Here is a 23,552-nt window from a genome sequence, read left to right on the forward strand (position 1 = left end):
TCTCAAAAACCTGTCCATCAGCTACAGGTTAAAGTCAAAATGTAGCATGACCTTATCAGGTCTAAACTCAACACATGTATTGTTCTTCATGTTACTGTAGTCCCAGAGACTTTCTACCCACACATCATCTGTCTCATGGGTATTCTACAATGCACCATCTAAGCCATTATCACTGCCTTGTCTGTCCTTACAATGACAGTCTGAAGGGCAAACGCCTTCCTGATTGCCCTTACAACAATTGCTTCATATCCAACTATTTTTCAAGGTGCCCCATTCCTCACCAACAGAGATCTTCAGCTGACAAGCAATTCTTTTGTACCTTACTTAACACGGAACTCTTTACTCATTCAACTTTTTAACTTAATTCTTTACTGAAGAAAAAAGCTGAGAAACTAGAAACATGTTACTTCAAATCCAAGCTGTAAAAAAACAGCATCACACAATGAAAACAATAGTCCATATTTCACAGAAGCAGTTCTGAGACTTACTGTGCTAGTAGAGTAACTGGGAGACAAATACCAAAAAAAAATTAATTCTAGAGCTATGTTACAGCCATTGCCACACACATGTCCCTCGTGTATTAAAACTAACATTACTGCTGAAAATGTTTAAAGATATATTATTCACCTATTTTCAGGGATTTCTCCATCATATTAATAGTGGTTTCAGAAAATATTTTTATTTTGCTTAAGTATAGTGGTCTTTTTTTAAAAAAAGTTGTTACACCCAAGAGCAAAGTTACTTACAGAACGGAAACAAAAAGAAAAGGAGTACTAGTGGCACCTTAGAGACTAACAAATTTGAGCATAAGCTTTCGTGAGTTTCACCTCACATTGGTGAGTGTTTGTCTACACTTTTTTCTTCCATGTATGTATCTCTAGTCAGAGTTTTAGTTAAAATTACTAATTTATAAGTAAACTAATCTCATTTTAACTATTGTTCATGGCATTAATATTAAACAAATAAGAAAACATAAGAATGTGGATTAGTAAGACAAGGCCCCAGTTAAGTTTTTACTTCAAGCATTTTAAAATACCAAATTTTTCTGGAAAAAAAATGAACTACTTCATACTTGCTAGACCGCCCTCCTTAATCCTTTAATGAGCCATTAAGTTTCTTTTTAAAATAGTACACAGCAATTTACTTATTTCACCATCAAAAGCCTTCCTATAGTCATTTAGTAGTTCATCAGATCAATACACCTGAAACATCCTTAACAGAGCTCCTTTAAATTACATATTGATTTTTCCATTCAAGTCAACAGCTGTATTATTTATTCAAAATTTCAGGACAAGCTTTGTTAAATTGTTTTTTGCTTTTAGTTGAATTGTTTCTAAAATTTGAGAAGAAAGCTTATAAATAAAAATGCTTGAAATTTCTCCCATTCATGCGCAGTTTATTTTTAACATATACTAGAATGTGAACTTTAACTACACTATTTTAGCACATTTTTGTCAAACATTTGAAGTAGCAGCAATTTCATCTCAGCCTATCGCAATCCATCAGAGACTCTCTTCACTCAGTAAGCACTGCCCAGTATATTAATTTCATCACTCAATGTTTATTTTCTCCTTCTTGCAGCTAAAGGCCCAACTATATTACCTACTTTTTTTTATTATTATTATTTTTAACATACACACTATTCTCATCTTTTGGATTATTTGACAGAGTGCTTGGATTTTCCGATTTAAAATATGTAAGTCCTCCCCAAATCACTAAGAATGACTTGGAATCAAAAAGGCTTGTAGCCCTCTCGTGGATGTGGCTACGTCTACCAAAAAACCTTCACGAATCAACTAATACTGCATAACAACACCTGCTCTGTGTTGTCTTAAGTCAGCCATGAGGATTGTTAAATTAAACCTGAGTCAGAAGAATAAGTTATATACTTTTGTAGATCACAGCATTAAAAAACTTGATCACTTCCTTACGAAGCTGGAGCCTACTAACAATATTTGAAACATTTGTCAAACCCCACTAGTGAACTTTCAGTGCACAGTAGGAAGATAAACACAGCCAATCAGTACATGGCAAGATAGTGTGCTGTAGATTCAGACCCCAGCTTGGCACACATAATGTCTCCATGTAGCCAAGTCCTATGAAGTTTGTTTCGCCCCCCCCCCCCGCCTTTTTTTGGGGGGGGGGGGGGCAGGGTAAAATAGTGGGGTAAAAAAAAAAATCAAATATAAAATTAAGAAGCAAAACATACCCAGAACAGTTACAGTTGTTGATGACTGAGCATTTCCTAGTGGGAATGTAACTGCTTTGCATACATATTCTCCTGAATCAGAGAAGCTTATATTGTTTAGGATGATAGTTGCATCAGTGAGTGAGTAGTTCTTAAACGACACTCTTCCTTGGTATTCTCCTTGAACAGAAAACCCATATTCAGGATGATGAACAGCAATGGTCTGTGTACTTTTACCATGTACCTTCTCCCATGAGATTTGTGTTATTGTTTCATTTATTTCAATTATGCATTTCAGGGTGACATTCTTCCCCCAAACTGCTGTTACATGTGGATCAACAACTGGTCCAGCCAAGGCACCTAAAAAAAAGAAATGTTATGTTAGCTGAGTTTCAAACACGAGTATCAAATCTAAAGACACTTATTCACTTTAGCTGTAATTCTTGCATTTCATTTAAAACCTTAATTAGTTTATTACTCTAATGCATTATACTTCCCTGGAGGCAGGTTTTAGGGATTGGTGCACAGAAGAGGAAAACCAGCTCCTGGGTTCCCATGCTGAGTAATGTACTTCATTACCAACACTCAACTAGATTTGGCAGAAATTTATTTTTATGTTTTTATAACTGAAGAACTGTGTTTAAACCTTTTAAAAAAATAAAGATCAATTTTAATGTTCATATTTGCATGAAATTATGAAGGTGTCACGACAATTATATAATGAATAGATGTTGAATTTCAAACAGTTGAAGCTTTGTAACCATCAAACACACATTGTAAAAGTCACATGTCAAAACAAAATGTAAATATCCTTAAATCAAACTCTAATAAGTTCCTAAACAGCATTTTTCTTACTTTACCTATCCATAAATTGTAATCATCAACAGGCATATTTTTGTCAGTCTGTGCATCTATGGTGAAATCAATGCTAACCAACATTTACCGATTAAAAAAAGAGTGCAAGTGAAATGTCCAATGCCATAGGATAAGTCTGTGGCCAAGTCAGACATTTAACTTTTGTCATCCACCAAAAGACTCTTTTCTTTAACATCTATCTTGTCTAAGGGCATGGCTAACTTGCAGATGTAGAGTGCTTTGAGTTAAACCAGCCTTCGTAGAGCACAATAGGGAAAACGCTGCAATCTGTCCACACTGACAGCTGTAAGTGCAGTGGCATGGCCACATTAGCAGCTCTTGCAACGGCCACAGAGAGTAGTGCATTGTGGTAGCTATCCCAGCATGCAAGTGGCTGTAACCTGCTTTATCAAATGGGGTGGTGGGGTGTGACAGAGAGAGAGAGGGTTTTAGGGGGGCTGAGAGCATGTCAGCATGCTGTCTTGTAGGTTCAGACAGCAGCAGACCCCGCCCCCCAACACAGCATTCCACACAAATGGCATTGCTTTGTCTTGGAGCAGATAAGCAGCTGGCTGTCAGAAACGGAGCTTTCAAAGGGCATATCCGCATTCCTGCAGCGATTCCAAAACAATGACAAGAGTGGCCACTTGACTTAAGGGGATTATGGGACGTCTCCGGAGGCTGATCAGAGCACAGTAATGCAACACCTCATTCACACTGACGACCGGGCATTTCAGCCAAGGGACACCAAGCATTAATCTTCTCGTGGAGTTGGAGTACGAGGAGCGCTCTAGCCATGGAGTCAGAGCGCTTTACGTGCCTTGCCAGTGTGGACGCGTAGTGAACAAGGGCGCCTGGGACTGCTTTAATGCGCTCTAGCTCGCAAGTGTAACCAAGCCCTTAGTGTTCAAGGAAGTTCCTAACAGGCAATAGCCAGTCAGAACTGTTTATGTCTTATCTCGGCTAGAGTCTGTCCTGCTTTCACTCCTCATCCGTTTTCTTCTGCTTAATACTCGTCTACACTACTAACTTTCACTCCACCATTTATCACCACTTAGTCCCAATCCACTGTTTTACAAATTAGCTTCTTTGGGTGTGCCAGACACCTCACTGCTTTTATTAAAAGTTCTACAATACTTACAACTCCATCAAGTGTTCAAGACCAAGACAATTAGTTTTAGAAATTAAGAACAGAGCTCATCCTCAAGGGCCATGCCAAATTTGTGTCACTGTACATAGAACACCGTTTCTTAAATGCAGCCACCAGTGGATTTTTTTTTTCCAGCCACAACAGCCTACATAGCACAGGTAGAGAACTGGGGGAGGCAAAGCAGTGTCCCCTCCCTGCAGTGCCCAGCTGTCTCTCCTGAATAGCTGTTATCAACAGCAATGCAATGCATCACCATGGTGTTTGCGCTTGTGGTCGCAGAAGGGATCAGCACCCTTCACCATGCAGCCTCCTTGGGAGCTCCAGGCAGCTTCTCTGGAGAGAGGTGGGGCCGCTGTGCATGTCCCTGAAAGCAGATCCAAATTGGCTGGCAGCTCTCAACATACACATCAAAATGACTGAGCCACCTTAGCAGCATTCAAAGTTGAAAAAGATCTCCGTCATATCTATCTATCTATCCTCTTACAGAAATCGAATATTCTTTGATAAGGATGATAGAAAGGAGTAGTGAAATGCTGTATTGGTTAAGTATAATATTAAACTGCTTTTTATATTGGGAAAGGTAGATGCCTAATGACAGTAATGTGGCACCAGAGTCTTAACATCACTAATGAGTCATTAAGTTTTAGACCAGAGTAGAAGACTCTTCAAAGGAGAGGTCTTTCAACATAGTTTGAACATCCCTTAGTAACAGAGGACGGAGCCATGACGAACACCACACAGTAACTGTTGGTGCCCTCGATGCCTTATCAGAAGCATCAATTGAGACTTGTAAAGAGGTTTTAGCAATTATCTGATTCTCTATAAACAACTCTCCAAGGTGTGATCAAAAGTTTATCAACATACTCAAGGCTTGTCTTCACTTACCGGGGGATTGATGCATGGTGATCGATCCACCAGGGGGTCGATTTAGCAGGTCTAGAGAAGACCCGCTAAATCGACTGCTGATCGCTCTCCCATTAGTTACAGTACTCCACTGGAACAAGAAGCATAAGGTAAGTCGACAGGAGAGTTTCTCCTGTTGACCCAGCGCCGAGTAGACACAGCAAAAGATTGACCTAAGCTACATTGACTCCAGCTATATTATTCAAGTAGCTGGAGTTGCGTAGCTTAGGTCGACTGAACCCTGTAGCGTAGACCTGTCCTCAGTAACTCTGCTCCACATAAGGTAATCATAAATGTGACAGAAGGGTCTGATAATTCACTATGCCAAATTGAAGGCTAGCCAACAAATACCATTTTCTTAAAATGTCCAGTCTCAACAACTCCTTTGCAGTAGTCCTAAAGAACTTACATTTTGACTTCTCTTGTGCAGTGGTCACCACCAAAGACCCTGGATCAGGATGCATATAGAAATATTCTAAGCCTGTGGAAGGGACTCAATACCTTTTTTTCAATTTTCTTGTAGGTGGGCAATATAGACACTGTAGTCTGCCATAATCGTTAGGTTGATTTTAATAAGGCTTCACTTACAGGAAACGAAAGCCTTTCACAACGACGTATGCCAAGAGTCAAATATTACGTCCTTTTCCTTGAACAGACTGAACCATGATCTCCAAAGCATCCACCATTCTGCCGACTAAGCCCTGAAATAACCCATAATTATCTGATGAAGAGCTAGAGCCTCATTCTGAGAAAAGAATGGAATATGCTCTGGAATTGTTTCAGAAACTTGTTGCAGATTTATACGTTCATACAGCGACAGACATGAAGAGTGTCTCAGTAATATGAACAGATTGCTGTGAATGCTTTTGCATGATAGGTGGATCCTACGGTGAAGGAGATCTAACGCTAGAAACCGAAACTGAAGGAGGTTCTGATTTAGGATATGGCCATGGGTACCAGTGAGGCCACGCAGTTTGTTCATATGGATAAAACAAGTTTAGATTTTGGGGGGGGTGGGGGGGGGGAGGAGAGGAAGGAGATTTTGAACTAACATGTTTTTACCTGTATCTGACCGGACACACTAATATGTACGAGTCATAAAGAAAGACACTGAAGGGTAAGAGGGTAAAATATTCCAACTATGAAAAGAGCTTTAAAGAGGAATACCCATGATCTTTATTTTAAGGGGGCAAGGAGCTGCTTGTGTGAACATCTGAGAATTATCCACTGAAAAAGGCCTACCACAACACCACCCAGATGACCATGAAAGCACTTCCTGATTAACAGAAACTCCTGACAAAGTCATGTCAGGTTGCATGAAAACTGCCAAATGACTCCATGCTGTACACACTGGTTTCAAGTGGTGCTGCTCCATAAGTTGACCGGGCGATGATAATAATGGCATTAGTAGCTCTACAGCTAGAAGAGCCATAGCTGATATGTTAAAAGCAGCAACAGCCTCCAGATACAAGTTCAAGCATCAGCTTCTCTGAGGATGCCTGCACTAAGCAAGTCAGCCCTATAGGGGGCTGTAACTGCCCTGGCACAAAACAAGCTGATGCCACAGGCAGCTGAGAAAACTGACCCAGTACCAAGAGCATAGGTGCTAGCAGCAGACTGACAGCTGCAGCAGTGCTCTGCTTGGGTGCAGATAACAGTCAACAAGTTTTCCAAGTTACTTCCTGCCAAAATAAAGAGCCAGTTGCTGCTTTCAGAACACTGTTTCTTCCTGGAGATAGAAAGAGGTGAACCATCTGTCTTTTCTTTTCTGAGAAAGTCTTTTGAGGGAATTTTCCTCTGTACTTCAGAGGTGAGCAATGACAGTCACTGTTTGCAGTACAGAGGATGGAACAGGTGGAGCCTGGACATAATGCAGTTGCCAGGACCCTTTTTGATGACTGTCTGGGACTAGGAGATTTTGTCTTCCATTTGGTTCTAAGACTGGCTTCACAGCTCTCTCTAAAATGAACAAATTCATCCTGTTGTCCCTACATTTAGTTGCCCCCTTAGTGACTATTTTACAGTCCTTACTCTTTTTATTTAAAGACGTCTCCTGAGTAAACAGTAACAATACCTTGAATGCGAGTCACTAGTGGGTTTAACAGCCCCACAGAACTCCCAAAATTTTAAGTCCAGTGGGTTATGTTCCCACATCACACTATGGTGTAAGGCAGCGGTTCTCAACTCTGGTCCACCGCTTGTTCAGGGAAAGCCCCTAGCGGGCCAGGCTGGTTTGTTTACCTGTTGCATTCGCACGTTCAGCTGATCGCGGCTCCCACTGGCCGCAGTTCACCGCTCCAGGCCAATGGGGGCTGAAGAAAGCGACGTGGGCCGAGGGATGTGCAGGCCCCCATTGGCCTGGAGTGGCGAACCAGAGTTGAGAACCACTGGTTTAAGGCAAACAATAAAACCTAGAGAAAGCTAAAAACTACTTCACACACACACTACACTTAATACCTAGACTAAATAATTAACCATTTACAAAATAGTAATAAAATATTCAGCTAGAAAAATCGTAATAAAACGTTTGACAGGAAAAAAGTAAACACTGCTAACTGGGTCTGTCTTACAGTAATTAGCAGTTGAAAGGAACTGAGGATCAGTTGGTCCCTCTACCCTCTTTTTCCCCCATGAAGGGGAAGGGGCTTGAGGTCAGAGGAAGAGATGTGACCAATGGACACTGCTAGCAAAGAATTCTGATCTTCAGTATATGGGGTGCATGCACATCAGAAGTGGAATACATGTCTACCAGTAGTCAAAGCACTTTTTTTCATAAGCTACACTACCTTAGTTCTCTGCAAAGGCAGATTTTCTAATCCTTCATTCCCGCTCTTCTCTAAACCCTCTCCAATTTATTAACAACCTCCTTGATGTGGGCACCGATGTACTCGACATGGTATTCCACTAGTGGTCACACCAGTGCCAACTGCAGAGATAACAGAACGTTCCTACTCCTAATCAACACTCCCCTATTAAGGCCTCCAAGTATTGGCCTTTTTGGACACCGCGAGCTCATATTCAGCTAATTATCCACCATAATCCCCATGTCTTTCAGACTCAGTGTTTTTCCAAGAATGGAGGACTCCATCCTTGAAATATGGCCTACATTTCCCCCTCCTACATGGAGGTCTTACATTTGGCAATACTGAAACCCTGTTTGCTTGTACCACACACATCCTGATGACATGTCCTCTTCATTATTCACCATTCCCACCAATCAAATACAATATTCAATAGGTTTTTGTTCAAAATTCAGAGAGTTCACTTGGTAGTCCATTTCACTTTCTGGTACAACAACACAAGCATAATGCCACGGAATTCTGTTGCTGACACTGAAGGAGAATATTTAGCCCTTTTTAAATTATCTCTGAAAGGAAATATCTACTTCTGTATATTTTTTAAACAATTTTTCGTTGTTACTTTCAAGAAATAAATTCAGTCACACACTGAATAGTCAGGATTAAAAAAAACCAAACACACAAAATGAGAGCCAATTAGTAAGACACTGTTTTGTAATCTTCACACTAGGCCCACTGACTAATCTTTCAATATCTAAATCAAGAACTGCATCTCAGAAATCTCAAATTCAAGCAAGCACACATCACTCTTTATGAAGATTAAGAAACAGCACAATGATTGGTTAAGACTCGTGTATGCTCTGTTTAACAGGTCTGTTTTGATTCTCTGTAACCGGAAATTTAAAGCACAATGGAATATGTTCTTCTGACATTTTCTAAATAACTGGACAATGCTAAGTTATGCAGCTAACCTCTAAATTTTATTATGAGGTAAACAAGTAACGTATAACCACCTTGAAAATTTTAATCATTCAGACAGATGCAAGCAAAGAAGGTTGGGCTCCAGATTGGAAAACTTTACCTTTCTGTTGTGTGCGGTTATCTTTATAGTCAGGGTGTTAGGGTTCCCTCCCCACTTTAAACTTTAAAGTACAGATGTGGGGACTCGCATGAAAGACCCCCTAAGTTTATTTTTACCAGTTTAGGTTAAAAACTTCCAAGGGACAAATGTTTTTTTGTCCCTGGATGGGTACTGCTGTCACTACCAAGTGACAGGTTTCAGAGTAACAGCAGTGTTAGTCAGTATCCGCAAAAAGAAAAGGAGTTCTTGTGGCAACTTAGAGTCTAACAAATTTGAGCATAAGCTTTCGTGAGCTACAGCTCACTTCATCAGATGCATTCAGTGAATGAAGTGAGCTGTAGCTCACGAAAGCTTATGCTCAAATAAATTTGTTAGTCTCTAAGGTGCCGCAAGTACTCCTTTTCTTACTACCAAGTGAGTTAGACAAAGATTCAGAAAAAGGACCACTTGGAGTTCCTGTTCCCTAAAAATATCCCTCCCCACCCCTTCACCTCCTTTCCTGGGGAGGCTTGACAATAATTTGCCAACCAAATAGGTTAACCAGATATTTAAAAAACAGAAGATTATTATAAAGAAAAAAAAAGTAAAAGCACCGCCTCTGTAAAATTAGGATGGAAGGTAACTTTACAGGATAATCAGATTTAAAAGACAGAGGATTCACCTCTAGGCAAAAGTTTAAAGTTACAAAAAAACAGGGATAAACCTCCCTCTTAGCACAGCAAAAATTCACAACTAAAAACAAAAGATAAAGGAGCACGAACAAAGCCTCCCTCCTCCACCCCCCAGATTTGAAAGCATCTTCTTTCCCCATTGGTCCTTTTGGTCAGGTGCCAACCACGTTATTTGAGCTTCTTAACCCCTTACAAGTAAGGAGGAATTCTAGGCTACCCTTAGCTGTATGGTTATGACACTCCCCCCAAATCACAGATGGTGCTGGACAGCGTGTACCACACTGGCTGTGATTTCTTCCCGGACCTTTAGGAGAAAAAACAGAGTTAATAAGACACACGCACCTTTAGATATACTACCGATTATATAAAACTAACAATTTCCACATTTCAAGGACGATTTTAACCAGTTAATTTCGGGAAACTCATGGGAGAGTGCATCAGCCACCTTGTTAGAAGCTCCTGAAACATGCTGTATTTCAAAATCAAAATTTTGGAGAGCGAAACTCCACCGAAGAAGTTTGTTATTGTCCTTGATGGTATGAAGCCACTTCAGCGCAGCATGGTCCGTTTGAAGGTGGAAACGCCATTCCCAAACATATGAGGGTAGCTTTTCCAGAGCGTACACGATGGCATAGCATTTCTTTTTGCTGATTGACCAGTGGCTTTCCCTCTTAGACAGTTTTTTTGCTGAGAAACGTGACAGGATGGAATTTTTGATCCAGTTCTTCCTGCATTAAAATTGCTCCCACACCACGCTTGGATGCATCTGTGGTTACTAGGAAAGGTTTGTCAAAGCCTGGGGCCCTTAGCACAGGGTCAGACATGAGTGTTTTTTTAAGCTGGTTAAAGGCCTTCTGACACTTTTTAGTCCACTGAATTGGATTTGGCGGTTTCTTTTTGGTTAGGTCTGTCAGTGGGGCGGCGATTTGGCTGTAGTGCGGTACAAATCGCCTATAATATCCAGCCAAGCCTAAGAAGGATTGGAGCTGTTTCTTTGACTTTAGGACAGGCCACTTTTGGATAGCATTCACTTTGGCCTGTAGGGGGTTGATAGTTCCTTGACCCACCTGGTCAAGGTGTCCAAAGTGGGTCACTCTGTTTAGGCCTATTTGACACTTCTTAGCCTTAACAGTCAGTCCTGCCTCCCTTATGCGCTCAAAGACTTTTTGCAGATGCTCCAGGTGTTTTGTCCATGAATCAGAAAAGATGGCCACATCGTCAAGGTAGGTGACTGCAGATTCTCCCAATCATGCTAGGAGACCATCTACAAGTGTTTGGAAAGTGGTGGGTGCATTTCACAGCCCGAAAGGTAGCACATTAAATTCATACAGCCCTACATGGGTGATGAAGGCTGACCTTTCCTTGGCGGATTCATCCAGCGGTACTTGCCAGTAACCTTTGGTTAAATCTAAGGTAAAGATGAACTGGGCACGTCCCAGTTTCTCCAATAGCTCATCTATGCGTGGCACTGGATAGTAGTTTGGGCGAGTTACAGCATTTAGCTTACAGTAGTCCATGCAAAAGAGTATCTCCCCATCTGGTTTGGGAACTAGAACCACTGGAGATGCCCATGCACTGTTAGAAGGGCAGATTACACCCATCTGTAGCATGTTCTGGATCTCCTGTTTTATAGCAGTTTTGGCTTGAAGAGACACCCAGTAAGGTTGGGCTCTAATTGGGTGAGCATTACCTGTGTTAATGGAGTGGTATGCCCGTTTGGTCTGTCCTGGGGTGGCTGAGAACATTGGTGCGAAGCTAGTGCACAGCTCCTTGAGCTGCTGTCGCTGCATATGTCCGAGGTTCATTGAGAGGCTCACCTCTTCCAAGCCACCATCACTTTTTCCTTCGTAGTAGACACCTTCAGGCCACACAGCGTCATCTACTCCCCGGGCTGTAAACTTACAAACCTTTAATTCTCTGGAATAAAAGGGCTTTAGAGAATTAATATGGTACACCTTAGGCTTTCAGTTGGAGGTGAGGAATGCTATGAGATCGTTAACTCCCAGACACTCTTGGGCCGTGAATGGCCCTTCCCACGATGCTTCCATTTTATGGGCCTGGAGCGCCTTCAAGACCATGACCTGGTCCCCTACTTTGAAGGAACGCTTTCTGGCATGTTTATCATACCACGCTTTTTGCTCTTCCTGAGCATTTTTTAGGTTTTCTTTAGCAAGAGCTAAAGAGGTTCGGAGGGTGTTTTGTAGGTTTACAAAGTCCAGAAAGTTAGTTCCTGCAAAAGGAGTAAAACCCTCCCATTGCTGCTTCACCAACTGTAATTGCCCTTTAACCTCACGACCGTATGCAAGTTTAAATGGTGAAAACCCTAAACTGGGATGTGGTACAGCCCTGCAGGCAAAGAGCAACTTCTGCAACACTAGGACCCAATCACTGGAACGCTCATTTACGAATTTACGTATCATGGCCCCCAAAGTTCCATTAAACTTCTCCACCAGGCCATTTGTTTGATGGTAGTAAGGGGTGGCAACCAAGTGGTTCACCCCATGAGCTTCCCACAGGCTTTTCATGGTCCCTGCCATGTAAATCTGTAAGGATGTCGGAGGGCCAACCTACCCTGGCAAAAATGTCCATTAGTGCCTGGCACACACTTTTAGCCCTGGTATTGCTTAGAACTATTGCTTTGGGCCATCGGGTGGCAAAAATCCATGAAAGTCAGTATGTACTGCTTTCCTTTGGGTGTCTTTCGGAAAAGGACCCAGAATATCCATAGCTACTTGCTGAAAGGGAACCTTAATGATGGGGAGTGGCTGGAGAGGGGCTTTGACCTGGTCTTGGGGCTTTCCCCCCCACTCGTTGGCATACCTCACAAGACCGGACATAGGTAGAAACGTCCTTACCCATTCCCTCCCAGGGGAAGGACTCCCCCAAACAGTCTTTGTTCCCGTTTACCCCAGCATGGCCACTAGTATGATTGTGGGCTAAGCTCAAGTACCCGGTACTTAGTTGGAACTACCAACTGTCTGAGGATGCCAGTCTTCCTGGTGTCCACCAGAAAGAGTTTCCTTGTACAGAAGTCCTCTTTCTACAACAAACCTGGATCGATTAGAAAAGCTGAGAGGTGGTGGGTTGCTCCGGGCCGCTGTCCAAGCTCTCTGGAGGCTTTCATCTGCTTCCTGCTCGGCCTGGAACTGTTCCCTTGATGCTGGAGACACCAGTTCCTCATTGGGTTGTGGACCTGGGCTTGGTCCCTCTGGAAGCGATGCAGGTGATGGGGCTGTTTCCATTGACTGTGAACAGCTCTCTGCTGGTGCACTATGTTGGGGTTCAGGCTCCAGCTGAGCCTCTTCCGTAGGTTTATCTGCTGCTGCCAGGGCAGGCTCAGTGGTGCCCTCTGGCATTGCAGTTGTAGACGGGGTTGCAAGCACCAGGGTTCTGGTGTTGGTTGCTTCGCCAGTTCCAGTTCTGGGCCTGGCTCTGGCTGGGTCTCTGCAACTGGATCCACTACTGCTGTTGCAGACGTTGGCATGGGGTCCAGTTCCACCACCTCAGTCTGGGTCTTTGGTAACACACAGATGGGGCCCTTACAGAAGGCTCAGGGACAGAGCTAGGTGCGAAGGCTTGCTTAGCCTGGCTGTGGATGTCGGCAAGTCAAAAGAGTTTGACTTGAAGGTTTGAATCATCACTTGGACCTCTGGGTTGATTAAGCTGGGGTCCACTAAGGATTGGTGGATAGCCGACATTTGTGCACCAGTGTCCCTCCATGTGATAACCTTCTTCCTGCCCACACTCTCAGTTTCCCTTCACTTTGAGGGTATTTGGGAGGCATCTGGGCCTGAGGACCTTTGGTGTGACCCCGATGCCATGAACTGTAATCGATTGGGGTTTGGGGGCCGTTGGCCTTTACATGCCCCCAGCTTGTTACATTTAAAACATTGCCCAGCTGACTGGTCACTGGGGCGGGGTGGGTTGCTGGAGAATGGTGTGGTGGGACGATAAGGTGTCTGGGGTTTTCCTTCGGGTGTAGCTGGGGCCTTGGGCTGCCACTGGTGGTAGGGTGTAGTCTTGCGGTGTCCCTTCTGGTATCCAGCGACCCGGGTTGTTCCTCTCTGCTACCTCCACCCGTTTTGTTCCAATTTGCCCCGCCTTTCTGACGGTCTGGGACTGCTTGTATTGATCAGCATAAGAAGCAAGACTTTTTGCTGAGTCCATTTTCTTATCCCATAAACAATGTTTTACATCATTATTGGTCATAGTCAGGAACTGCTCCTGGACAACCAAATCACACATCCCTTCAAAGCTAGTTACATCCCTGCCTTTGACCTATTTATCCAACAGATCCTTCATCTGGTTTACATAAGCCACATTACTTAGTCCAGCCCCTCTCTTAAGGGCTGTAAATTTTACTCTAAGTTTTAGGTGTAATTTGAAATTGTTTCAAAACCAAATCCTTAAAATTTACCATAGTTAGAAGCATTCTCAATAGGCATTTTGTTGAATACGTCCAGAGCTCTTCCAGTCAATTTTGCTACCAATGTGGTCATCTTGTGATCATCAGGAATTGCATGGAGGGTGCACAGTCTCTCAAAGATGAGGAAATATTCAGCAATATCACTGGATTCATCGTACTGCGGACAAAGGCGCTCCCATTTATGGATTTTTGGGGAAGTTGAGTCAGCAGCTGAAGGGTTTTGTTTCTTCAACTCCGTAACAGCCAATCCATGCTTTCTCTCTCTTTCCCTCTCCTCTTGAGTATGCTTCTGGGCCTCCCTAGCTCTCTCATGAGCAGCCTCTTCTCTGGCTGTTTCTACCTCCCAAGCAGCTTTTTTTTTTTTTCTGATCACTTGTGCATCAATCTCCATCCGTCTGAGTTCCAGCTGTCTTTCATGTTCCTTCTGTCTTTCCTCAGCTTCAAATCTGTCTACTTCCAGTTTTTTCTGGAAGTCATTTTCTGTCATCCTAGCCTTTCTGCACTTAGCCTAGCTTAACCCGAGAGCTAGAAAGGAAGGGGGGGGGGGGAACCCCACAGAGCTTGTGAATTCCCTTGCAGGATTTAACTACTCCACCCTGAGGCAGAAGGAAAAAAACCCTCCAGCTGCTCTCAGCTAAAAGAAGAAAAAAAAACAAGTCCTTTTACTATCCTGAGGTTTGTGCTTCTGGTTCAAAATGATCCCACCGCTCTGCCACCATGTCAGGGTTCCCTCCCTACTCTGAACTCCAGGGTACAGATGTAGGGACCTGCATGAAAGACCCCCTAAGCTTATTTTTACCAGCTTAGGTTAAAAACTTCCCCAAGGAACAAATCCTCTCTTGTCCTTGGATGGGTACTACTGCCACCACCAAGTGTGCTAGACAAAAATTCAGGAAAAGGACCACTTTGTGTTCCTGTTCCCTAAAATATCCCCCCCAAACCTCTTCACCTCCTTTCCTGGGGAGGCTTGAGAATAATCTACCAACCAAATAGGTAAAACAGATTTTTAAACAGAACTTTATTATAAAGAAAAAAAGTAAAAGAAGCACCTCTGTAAAATTAGGACGGAAGGTAACTTTACAGGGTAATCAGATTTAAAAAGACAGAGGATTCACCTCTAGGCAAAACTTTAAATTTACAAAAAACAGGGATAAACCTCCCTCTTAGCACAAGGAAAATTCACAAGCTAAAAACAAAAAATAATCTAACGTGCCTTGCCTTATTTACTTAATATTGCAAAAAAAAAAAAAAAAAAAAAAAAAAAGTAAGACTCATTTTAGGATAATTTTAGGAGAAGGAGTTTTCTGACCTGATGCTTCCCTGCTTCCCCAGAGAACACACAAACCAAAAGCACAAAAAGTCTTCCCACTCACCCCCAGATTTAAAAATATCTTCTCCCCATTGGTCCTTTTGATCAGGTGCCAACCAGGTTATTTGAGCTTCTTAACCCCTTACAGGTAAGAAGGAATTCTAGGCTACCCTTAGCTATATGGTTATGACACAGGGCTACCTGACTTAAACCAAATTGAGCTATGCAGTATTATTGTGGTCATGTTGGTCACAGGAAGCTTGTCTCTCACCAACAGAAGTTAATCCAATAAAAGACATTACCTCACCCCTTATGCGTCAAGGTGAGCTAGGCCATTTGAGGTCTTTCAATCCATAATCTAAACAAACCCCGTCTCCTTAAGGCTGTGCCCATGGCCATAGGTCTTGAGCTAATATTCAACAGATCATAAGCTGCTCACAGTAAGTGCTTTGCTTGAATTCGACACACTGACCAGAGAGTCTTGGCAACCTCCTTTTGCTCCTCTGGTAAACAGCTGTTAAAAGGAGCTCAATGGTGTTCCATAATACGTAGTTACAAGACGTTGCTGCCTGGTAACTGGTGATACAAAAAGACCAAGGAGCTGGAATAGGTCTATCAGAAACATCCAGTTTATACAACTCCCTGTCCCTGTGAATGGAGTGAAACTGCTACCTCTAAGCAAATTTGTATGTTACAGATACTATCATGGATTTTGCCCAAGGCAGTTGGTACATCTTTATTATTGATGATGATGAAGCTGAGACACAAAAATTTCCTTGGCTAGATTAAGGAGACCTGAATTAATAGGAAAAGCTTATTTATCTTTTCTGCCACCATAAAATAAGGTGTTAGACAACTCTACTGCAGAGATACCAGTCTGAAGTCAAGGTTGCTCGTCATTCTCCCTAAAATTTCCTCTAACTTTCTTTATTCAGTAGAGCAGAAATGGACTTTGACAATTTGAGGACTAAGTACAACTTTGAATTCTGATGGATGTTATTAAATTGCTTATGATTAAATAACTCCGTGTTAGCTGAATCTGCTGTTTGTTGTCAGGGCTGTCTCATGCATCTCCCAGATCCAGACCAACAGAGGTTCATTATATCTTGATCGCTCCCATTCAAATGGAAAGACATAGGATAGTTAAAGCCTCAAGAAATCAGTTTTCCCAATCAGACCAAGTCTGTCTGAAAGGGCTGAATTTGGAGAACAAAGTCTAAAAGCAGGAAAACAAAGTCAAGCACTGATGGTAAGTCTTAAAGCACAGAAGCTTAAGAGGCTCAAAAAAACCTCAGACACAGGAAACTTGGGCAGGTGAGAACAGAGGAACATGCCTTTGTAGCATAGGGTCATTACGTGCAGAACCAGCTGAGGAAGAAGCAAATTGGCTGCACAGAAAAGAACTCCACGATTTGGAGGAACCACTTATCAAAATTGGTCTCTTTGGCTAGGAAGTCATCTAATGTGGTCTCCCCGATGGAACAACTGCTGAGCAGAACACACTTCTTAAAGGGAGCCTGCACCCATGAGCCTCCCAGCCCTGGTCAGCAGACCCAGGCTTGTGGGGCTCACACTACGAGGCTAACAATAGCTATGTAGACAGCACTTTGAAGTTGCTTCTCAGGCTGGAGCTCAAGCTCTGAAGCCCACTCCTCCTCCATAGGCTTTCGAGTCTAAGCTCCAGCCCAAGCTGTACTGTCTGCACAGCTATTTTTTGTCAAGAAAATGTGAGATTAAAAGCTGAAGGTGGTGTAGTTTTAAAGTTTTGTGCCTGAAAAGAATATTTCACAGTGATATGAAGTGGGGAAGTCAGTCATGACTATTTAAAAGCTATATTCGATAAAACAGTACTCCTATTATTTGTAGCAGGGTCATATCTGTGGGTGGGTAAATGAAAAGGTCTTTTGTATCAAGTGTTAAATTAAAATCTCAAAATTAATTACCTGCTGTTAAACTTGGCTCTACGGTTCAGTCTTAGTGATGCTAACAAAACCAACAATTAATTAGAGAAATTACTGTTTATATTCACATTTTACCATCTGCAAGGAATTTAAAGAATTACAAAACATTCACACTGTGTTTGAAAGCTACCATACCACCTTGTAACTTCTTTCTTTCCTTACAATACTGCATTACTCTATAATTTTAGTTATCTTTAGGAGGACTATGCATGAAAAGTATGAATCCTGTTGACTACACCAGATAACAATGGAAGCACACCTTGTACAGCCTTTTAACTTTCTACACTCCTGTAAAGGTAGGATTCAGTCAGTAACTTCCTTTCATATTCTTAATTTTCCATGATGGTCTTAATTTTGAGTTGGCTGTGTGTGTTAAAAGTTAAACAAAAATAATTTTCTAAGCATAAGTAGGGAAAGGTATTAGAATACTAGATCCCATGGTTAATAGGATTTCACCATGATATTTCATACTCTGCAAGTCTACTTGAACTTCAATGGTTCAAGTCTACTTGAACTTCTCAGACAAATTAAGCACAAGATCTAATGCATACTGAGCGCCTAGCACTACAACAAGCAGTGTTTTCTGCACATCCCTCAGAGCCCACATTTTAATGAATAACTTTGTAATCTGCCAGGTGGGAGAGATGGTCAAGTTTCTGCTGTAGACTGAGTAAATATTTTAAATCAATGTCAACTTTGATCAAAATGAGTTATTTTTGGATGCCCCAATTTCCTAAAGATGGATACTTGGTGTTTGCTAGTAATAAGGCCCATACCCTGGGCACCAAATTATCACTTAACACTCTTCAAAGACTTGGGTTCCGGTCACATTTGTGGCAATTGTTACCAGGTTCTGTGTCTTCATAAAAATCATAATATTCCATCCCATAAACAAAAATACTGGAGCGCATCCTTGTGTTCTGTGATGTACACAACAAGACAAACCAAGGACTCAGTTTCCATCCAGAGAGCTATATGGTGCTATCATCTTAGGGACACACATCTCAAAGAACCATCGTTACCGCACAAGGCGAGTAGCGTCCCTATGGGTGTTCCACTGTAGGAGACTCCTGAACAGTTCCTATGACTGGAGGCTGGGACTTCGGAGTAGAGTCTGACAGGTGGCACCAAAATTGGCATCTGCAGCTGAATCCCTCAGGATGGCAGAGTGTTCTGCAAAGGTGTTTGCTGATGCCCAAGTAGCTGTTCCGCAGATTTCTGATACAGGGATAGCCTTGGAGAAAGTGACGGACGAGGAGACTGACCTTGTAAAATGCAGGCAGATTGAAGAAGGGGGCGTTACACTACACAATTTGTAACCATTTAATACAGCCCAGCACCCACTTAGCCCTGGTCTACACTAGGACTTTAGGTCGAATTTAGCAGCGTTAAATCGATGTAAACCTGCACCCGTCCACACGATGAAGCCCTTTATTTCGACTTAAAGGGATCTTAAAATCGATTTCCGCACTCCACCCCTGACAAATGGATTAGCGCTTAAATCGGCCTGGCTGGGTCGAATTTGGGGTACTGTGGACACAATTCGACGGTATTGGCCTCCGGGAGCTATCCCAGAGTGCTCCATTGTGACCGCTCTGGACACCGCTCTCAACTCAGATGCACTGGCCAGGTAGACAGGAAAAGAACCACGAACTTTTGAATCTCATTTCCTGTTTGGCCAGCGTGGCAAGCTGCAGGTGACCATGCAGAGCTCATCAGCAGAGGTGACCATGATGGAGTCCCAGAATCGCAAAAGAGCTCCAGCATGGACCGAACGGGAGGTACGGGATCCGATCGCTGTATGGGGAGAGGAATCCGTGCTATCAGAACTCCGTTCCAGTTTTCGAAATGCCAAAACCTTTGTCAAGATCTCCCAGGGCATGAAGGACAGAGGCCATAACAGGGATCCGAAGCAATGCCGCGTGAAACTGAAGGAGCTGAGGCAAGCCTACCAGAAAACCAGAGGGGTGAACGGCCACTCCGGGTCAGAGCCCCAAACATGCCGCTTCTATGATGAACTGCATGCCATTTTAGGGGGTTCAGCCACCACTACCCCAGCCGTGTTGTTTGACTCCTTCAATGGAGATGGAGGCAATACGGAAGCAGGTTTTGGGGACGAAGAAGATGATGATGAGGTTGTAGATAGCTCACAGCAAGCAAGCGGAGAAACCGGTTTTCCCGACAGCCAGGAACTGTTTCTCACCCTGGACCTGGAGCCAGTATCCCCTGAACCCACCCAAGGCTGCCTCCTGGACCTGGCAGGCGGAGAAGGGACCTCCGGTGAGTGTACCTTTTAAAATACTATACATGGTTTAAAAGCAAGCATATGAAAGGATTAATTTGCCCTGGCATTCGCGGCTCTTCTGGATGTACTCCCAAAGCCTTTGCAAAAGGTTTCTGGGGAGGGCAGCCTTATTGCGTCCTTCATGGTAGGACGCTTTACCACTCCAGGCCAGTAACACGTACTCGGGAATCATTGTACAACAAAGCATTGCAGTGTATGTTTGCTGGCCTTCAAACAACATCTGTTCTTTATCTCTCTGTGTTATCCTCAGGAGAGTGAGATATCATTCATGGTCTCCTGGTTGAAATAGGGTGCTTTTCTTCAGGGGACATTCAGAGGAGCCCGTTCCTGCTGAGCTGTTTGCCTGCGGCTGAACAGAAATGTTCCCCGCTGTTAGCCACGGGGAGTGGGGGAGGGTTGAGGGGGTAGCCACGCAGTGGGGGGGGGCAAAATGCAACCTTGTAATGAAAGCACATGTGCTATGTATGTAATGTTAAAAGCAAGGTTTACCCTGAAAGACTGTATCCACTGTTTTATAAAATGTGTCTTTTTAAATACCGCTGTTCCTTTTTTTTCCCTCCACCAGCTGCATGTGTTTCAATGATCACAGGATCTTCTCCTTCCCAGAGGCTAGTGAAGATTAGAAAGAAAAAAAAACGCACTTGAGATGAAATGTTCTCCGAGCTCATGCTGTCCTCCCACACTGACAGAGCACAGACGAATGCGTGGAGGCAAATAATGTCAGAGTGCAGGAAAGCACAAAATGACCGGGAGGAGAGGTGGCGGGCTGAAGAGAGTAAGTGGCAGGCTGAAGCTCAAATGTGGTGGCAGCGTGATGAGAGGAGGCAGGATTCAATGCTGAGGCTGCTGGAGGACCAAACCAGTATGCTCCAGTGTATGGCTGAGATGCAGCAAAGGCAGCTGGAGCACAGACTGCCACTACAGCCCCTGTGTAACCAACCGCCCTCCTCCCCAAGTTCCATAGCCTCCACACCCAGACGCCCAAGAACGCGGTGGGGGAACCACCGGTCAACCAGTCACTCCGCCACAGAGGATTGCCCCCCCCCCAAAAAAGAAGGCTGGCATTCAATAAATTTTTAAAAGTTGTAAACTTTTAAAGTACTGTGTGGTATTTTCCTTCCCTCCTCCACCACCCCTCCTGGGCTACCTTGGTAGTCACCCCCTATTTGTGTGATGAATGAATAAAGAATGCATGAATGTGAAGCAACAATGACTTTATTGCCTCTGCAAGCAATGATTAAAGGGAGGCGGGGAGGGTGGTTAGCTTACAGGGAAGTAGAGTGAACCAAGGGGCAGGGGGTTTCATCAAGGAGAAACAAACAGAACTTTCACACCGTAGCCTGGCCAGTCATGAAACTGGTTTTCAAAGCTTCTCTGATGCGTACCGCGCCCTCCTGTGCTCTTCTAACCGCCCTGGTGTCTGGCTGCGCGTAACCAGCAGCCAGGCGATTTTCCTCAACCTCCCACCCCGCCATAAACGTCTCCCCCTTACTCTCACAGATACTGTGGAGCACACAGCAAGCAGTAATAACAATGGGAATATTGGTTTCGCTGAGGTCTAAGCGAGTCAGTAAACTGCGCCAGCGCGCCTTTAAACATCCAAATGCACATTCTACCACCCTTCTGCACTTGCTCAGCCTGTAGTTGAACAGCTCCTGACTACTGTCCAGGCTGCCTGTGTACGGCTTCATGAGCCATGGCATTAAGGGGTAGGCTGGGTCCCCAAGGATACATATAGGCATTTCAATGTCCCCAACAGTTATTTTCTGGTCTGAGAATAAAGTCCCTTCCTGCAGCTTTTGAAACAGACCAGAGTTCCTGAAGATGCGAGCGTCCTGTACCTTTCCCGGCCATCCCACGTTGATGTTGGTGAAACGTCCCTTGTGATCCACCAGAGCTTGCAGCACTATTGAAAAGTACCCCTTGCGGTTTATGTACTTGCCGGCTTGGTGCTGCGGTGCCAAGATAGGGATATGGGTTCCGTCTATGGCCCCACCACAGTTAGGGAATCCCATTGCAGCAAAGCCATCCACTATGACCTGCACATTTCCCAGGGTCACTACCCTTGATATCAGCAGATCTTTGATTGCGTGGGCTACTTGAATCACAGCAGCCCCAACAGTAGATTTGCCCACTCCAAATTGATTCCCAACTGACCGGTAGCTGTCTGGCGTTGCAAGCTTCCACAGGGCTATCGCCACTCGCTTCTCAACTGTGAGGGCTGCTCTCATCTTGGTATTCATGCGCTTCAGGGCAGGGGAAAGCAAGTCACAAAGTTCCATGAAAGTGCCCTTACGCATGCGAAAGTTTCGCAGCCACTGGGAATCGTCCCAGACCTGCAACACTATGCGGTCCCACCAGTCTGTGCTTGTTTCCCGAGCCCAGAATCGGCGTTCCACAGCATGAACCTGCCCCATTAGCACCATGATGCATGCATTGGCAGGGCCCATGCTTTCAGAGAAATCTGTGTCCATGTCCTGATCACTCACGTGACCGCGCTGACGTCGCCTCCTCGCCCGGTATCACTTTGCCAGGTTCTGGTGCTGCATATACTGCTGGATAATGCGTGTGGTGTTTAATGTGCTCCTAATTGCCAAAGTGAGCTGAGCGGCCTCCATGCTTGCCTTGGTATGGCGTCCACACAGAAAAAAGGCACGGAACGATTGTCTGCCGTTGCTCTGACGGAGGGAGGGGCGACTGACGACACGGCTTACAGGGTTGGCTTCAGGGAGCTAAAATCAACAAAGGGGGTGGCTTTACATCAAGGACTATTTCAGGCAGGACTTCACGGAGGGTTCCAATAAGAAATGGTGCACCTAAGTTATTGTTCTTATTGGAACAAGGAGGTTAGCCTGGCCTCTGATTGATACATGGCTAGATTTACCTCGCTGCACCTTCTCTGTGAGTGACTGCAGTGTAACCTAGAAGAATGAGTCCCCTAGACGGGGGGAGCAAATGAGTACAAAACAAATCTGGTCTATTTCTTGTTTTGATCCACTCCATCTATCTTTTACATCTTTGGCTGGCAGCAGACGGTGCAGAAGGACTGCATGCCATCCACGTCTCGTGGCTGCTCGGCAGAAGATGGTACAGTACGACTGCTAGCAATCCGTATCGCCTGCCTGCTCACCATAAGACGGTTCAATAGGACTGACTGCAGGACTGAAGAGAATGACCTGGTCAAGTCACTCCAAATTTAGTCCCTGCGCCCATGTCTGCCCAGGCGCTCCTGGCCGACGTGGCCAGGAGCACGTCAGACATGACGATGACTGCTACCAGTCATATTGTACCATCTGCTGCCAGAAGGCAATGGGTTGCTGCTACTGTGTAGCAATGCAGTACCGCGTCTGCCAGCACCCAGGAGACATACGGTGACGGTTACCTGAGCGGGCTCCATGCTTGCCGTGGTATGGCGTCTGCACAGGTAACTCAGGAAAAAAGGCGCGAAACGATTGCCTGCCTTTGCTTTCACGGAGGGAGGGAGGGAATGGGGGCCTGACGATATGTACCCAGAACCACCCGCGACAATATTTTAGCCCCATCAGGCATTGGGATCTCAACCCAGAATTCCAATGGGCAGCGGAGACTGCGGGATAGCTACCCACAGTGCAACACTCCGGAAGTCTACGCTTGCCTCGGTACTGTGGAAGTACTCCGCCGAGTTAATGCACTTCGAGCATTTTCTGTGGGGGGACACACACTCGAATGTATAAAACAGATATCTATAAATTCGACCTTATTCCGTAGTGTATTCTCTGAGCTGAAATCACAGTACCTTTTGACTTGTCTGCAACAGAGAGGAAGAGTCTAAGATTTTCTGAAGGCTCTTATCTTGTCCAAATAGAAGGTCAAGGCTCTCCTCACGCAAGTGTATTGAGGATGGCTTCCCTATTATCCTGATGAGG

General features: G+C 44.2%; 1 protein-coding gene across 5 annotated transcripts in view; it reads right to left on the reverse strand.

The window, feature by feature from the left end:
* Positions 1-23,552, reverse strand: part of NECTIN3 (nectin cell adhesion molecule 3) — a 116,341-nt gene that overhangs the window by 73,940 nt on the left and 18,849 nt on the right. For all 5 annotated transcript variants that reach the window (XR_012641999.1, XM_074972700.1, XM_074972718.1 and 2 more), the window contains exon 2: positions 2,210-2,548. Coding sequence is in view for 4 of the 5 variants with exons in the window: in XM_074972700.1 (XP_074828801.1) it covers positions 2,210-2,548 (339 nt within the window). In the remaining variant the exon portion in view is untranslated. The remainder of the gene's footprint in view (positions 1-2,209; positions 2,549-23,552) is intronic.

Source organism: Natator depressus, chromosome 1 (genome assembly GCF_965152275.1).
Source record: "Natator depressus isolate rNatDep1 chromosome 1, rNatDep2.hap1, whole genome shotgun sequence".
In the NCBI taxonomy this organism is placed as follows: Eukaryota; Metazoa; Chordata; order Testudines; family Cheloniidae; genus Natator; species Natator depressus.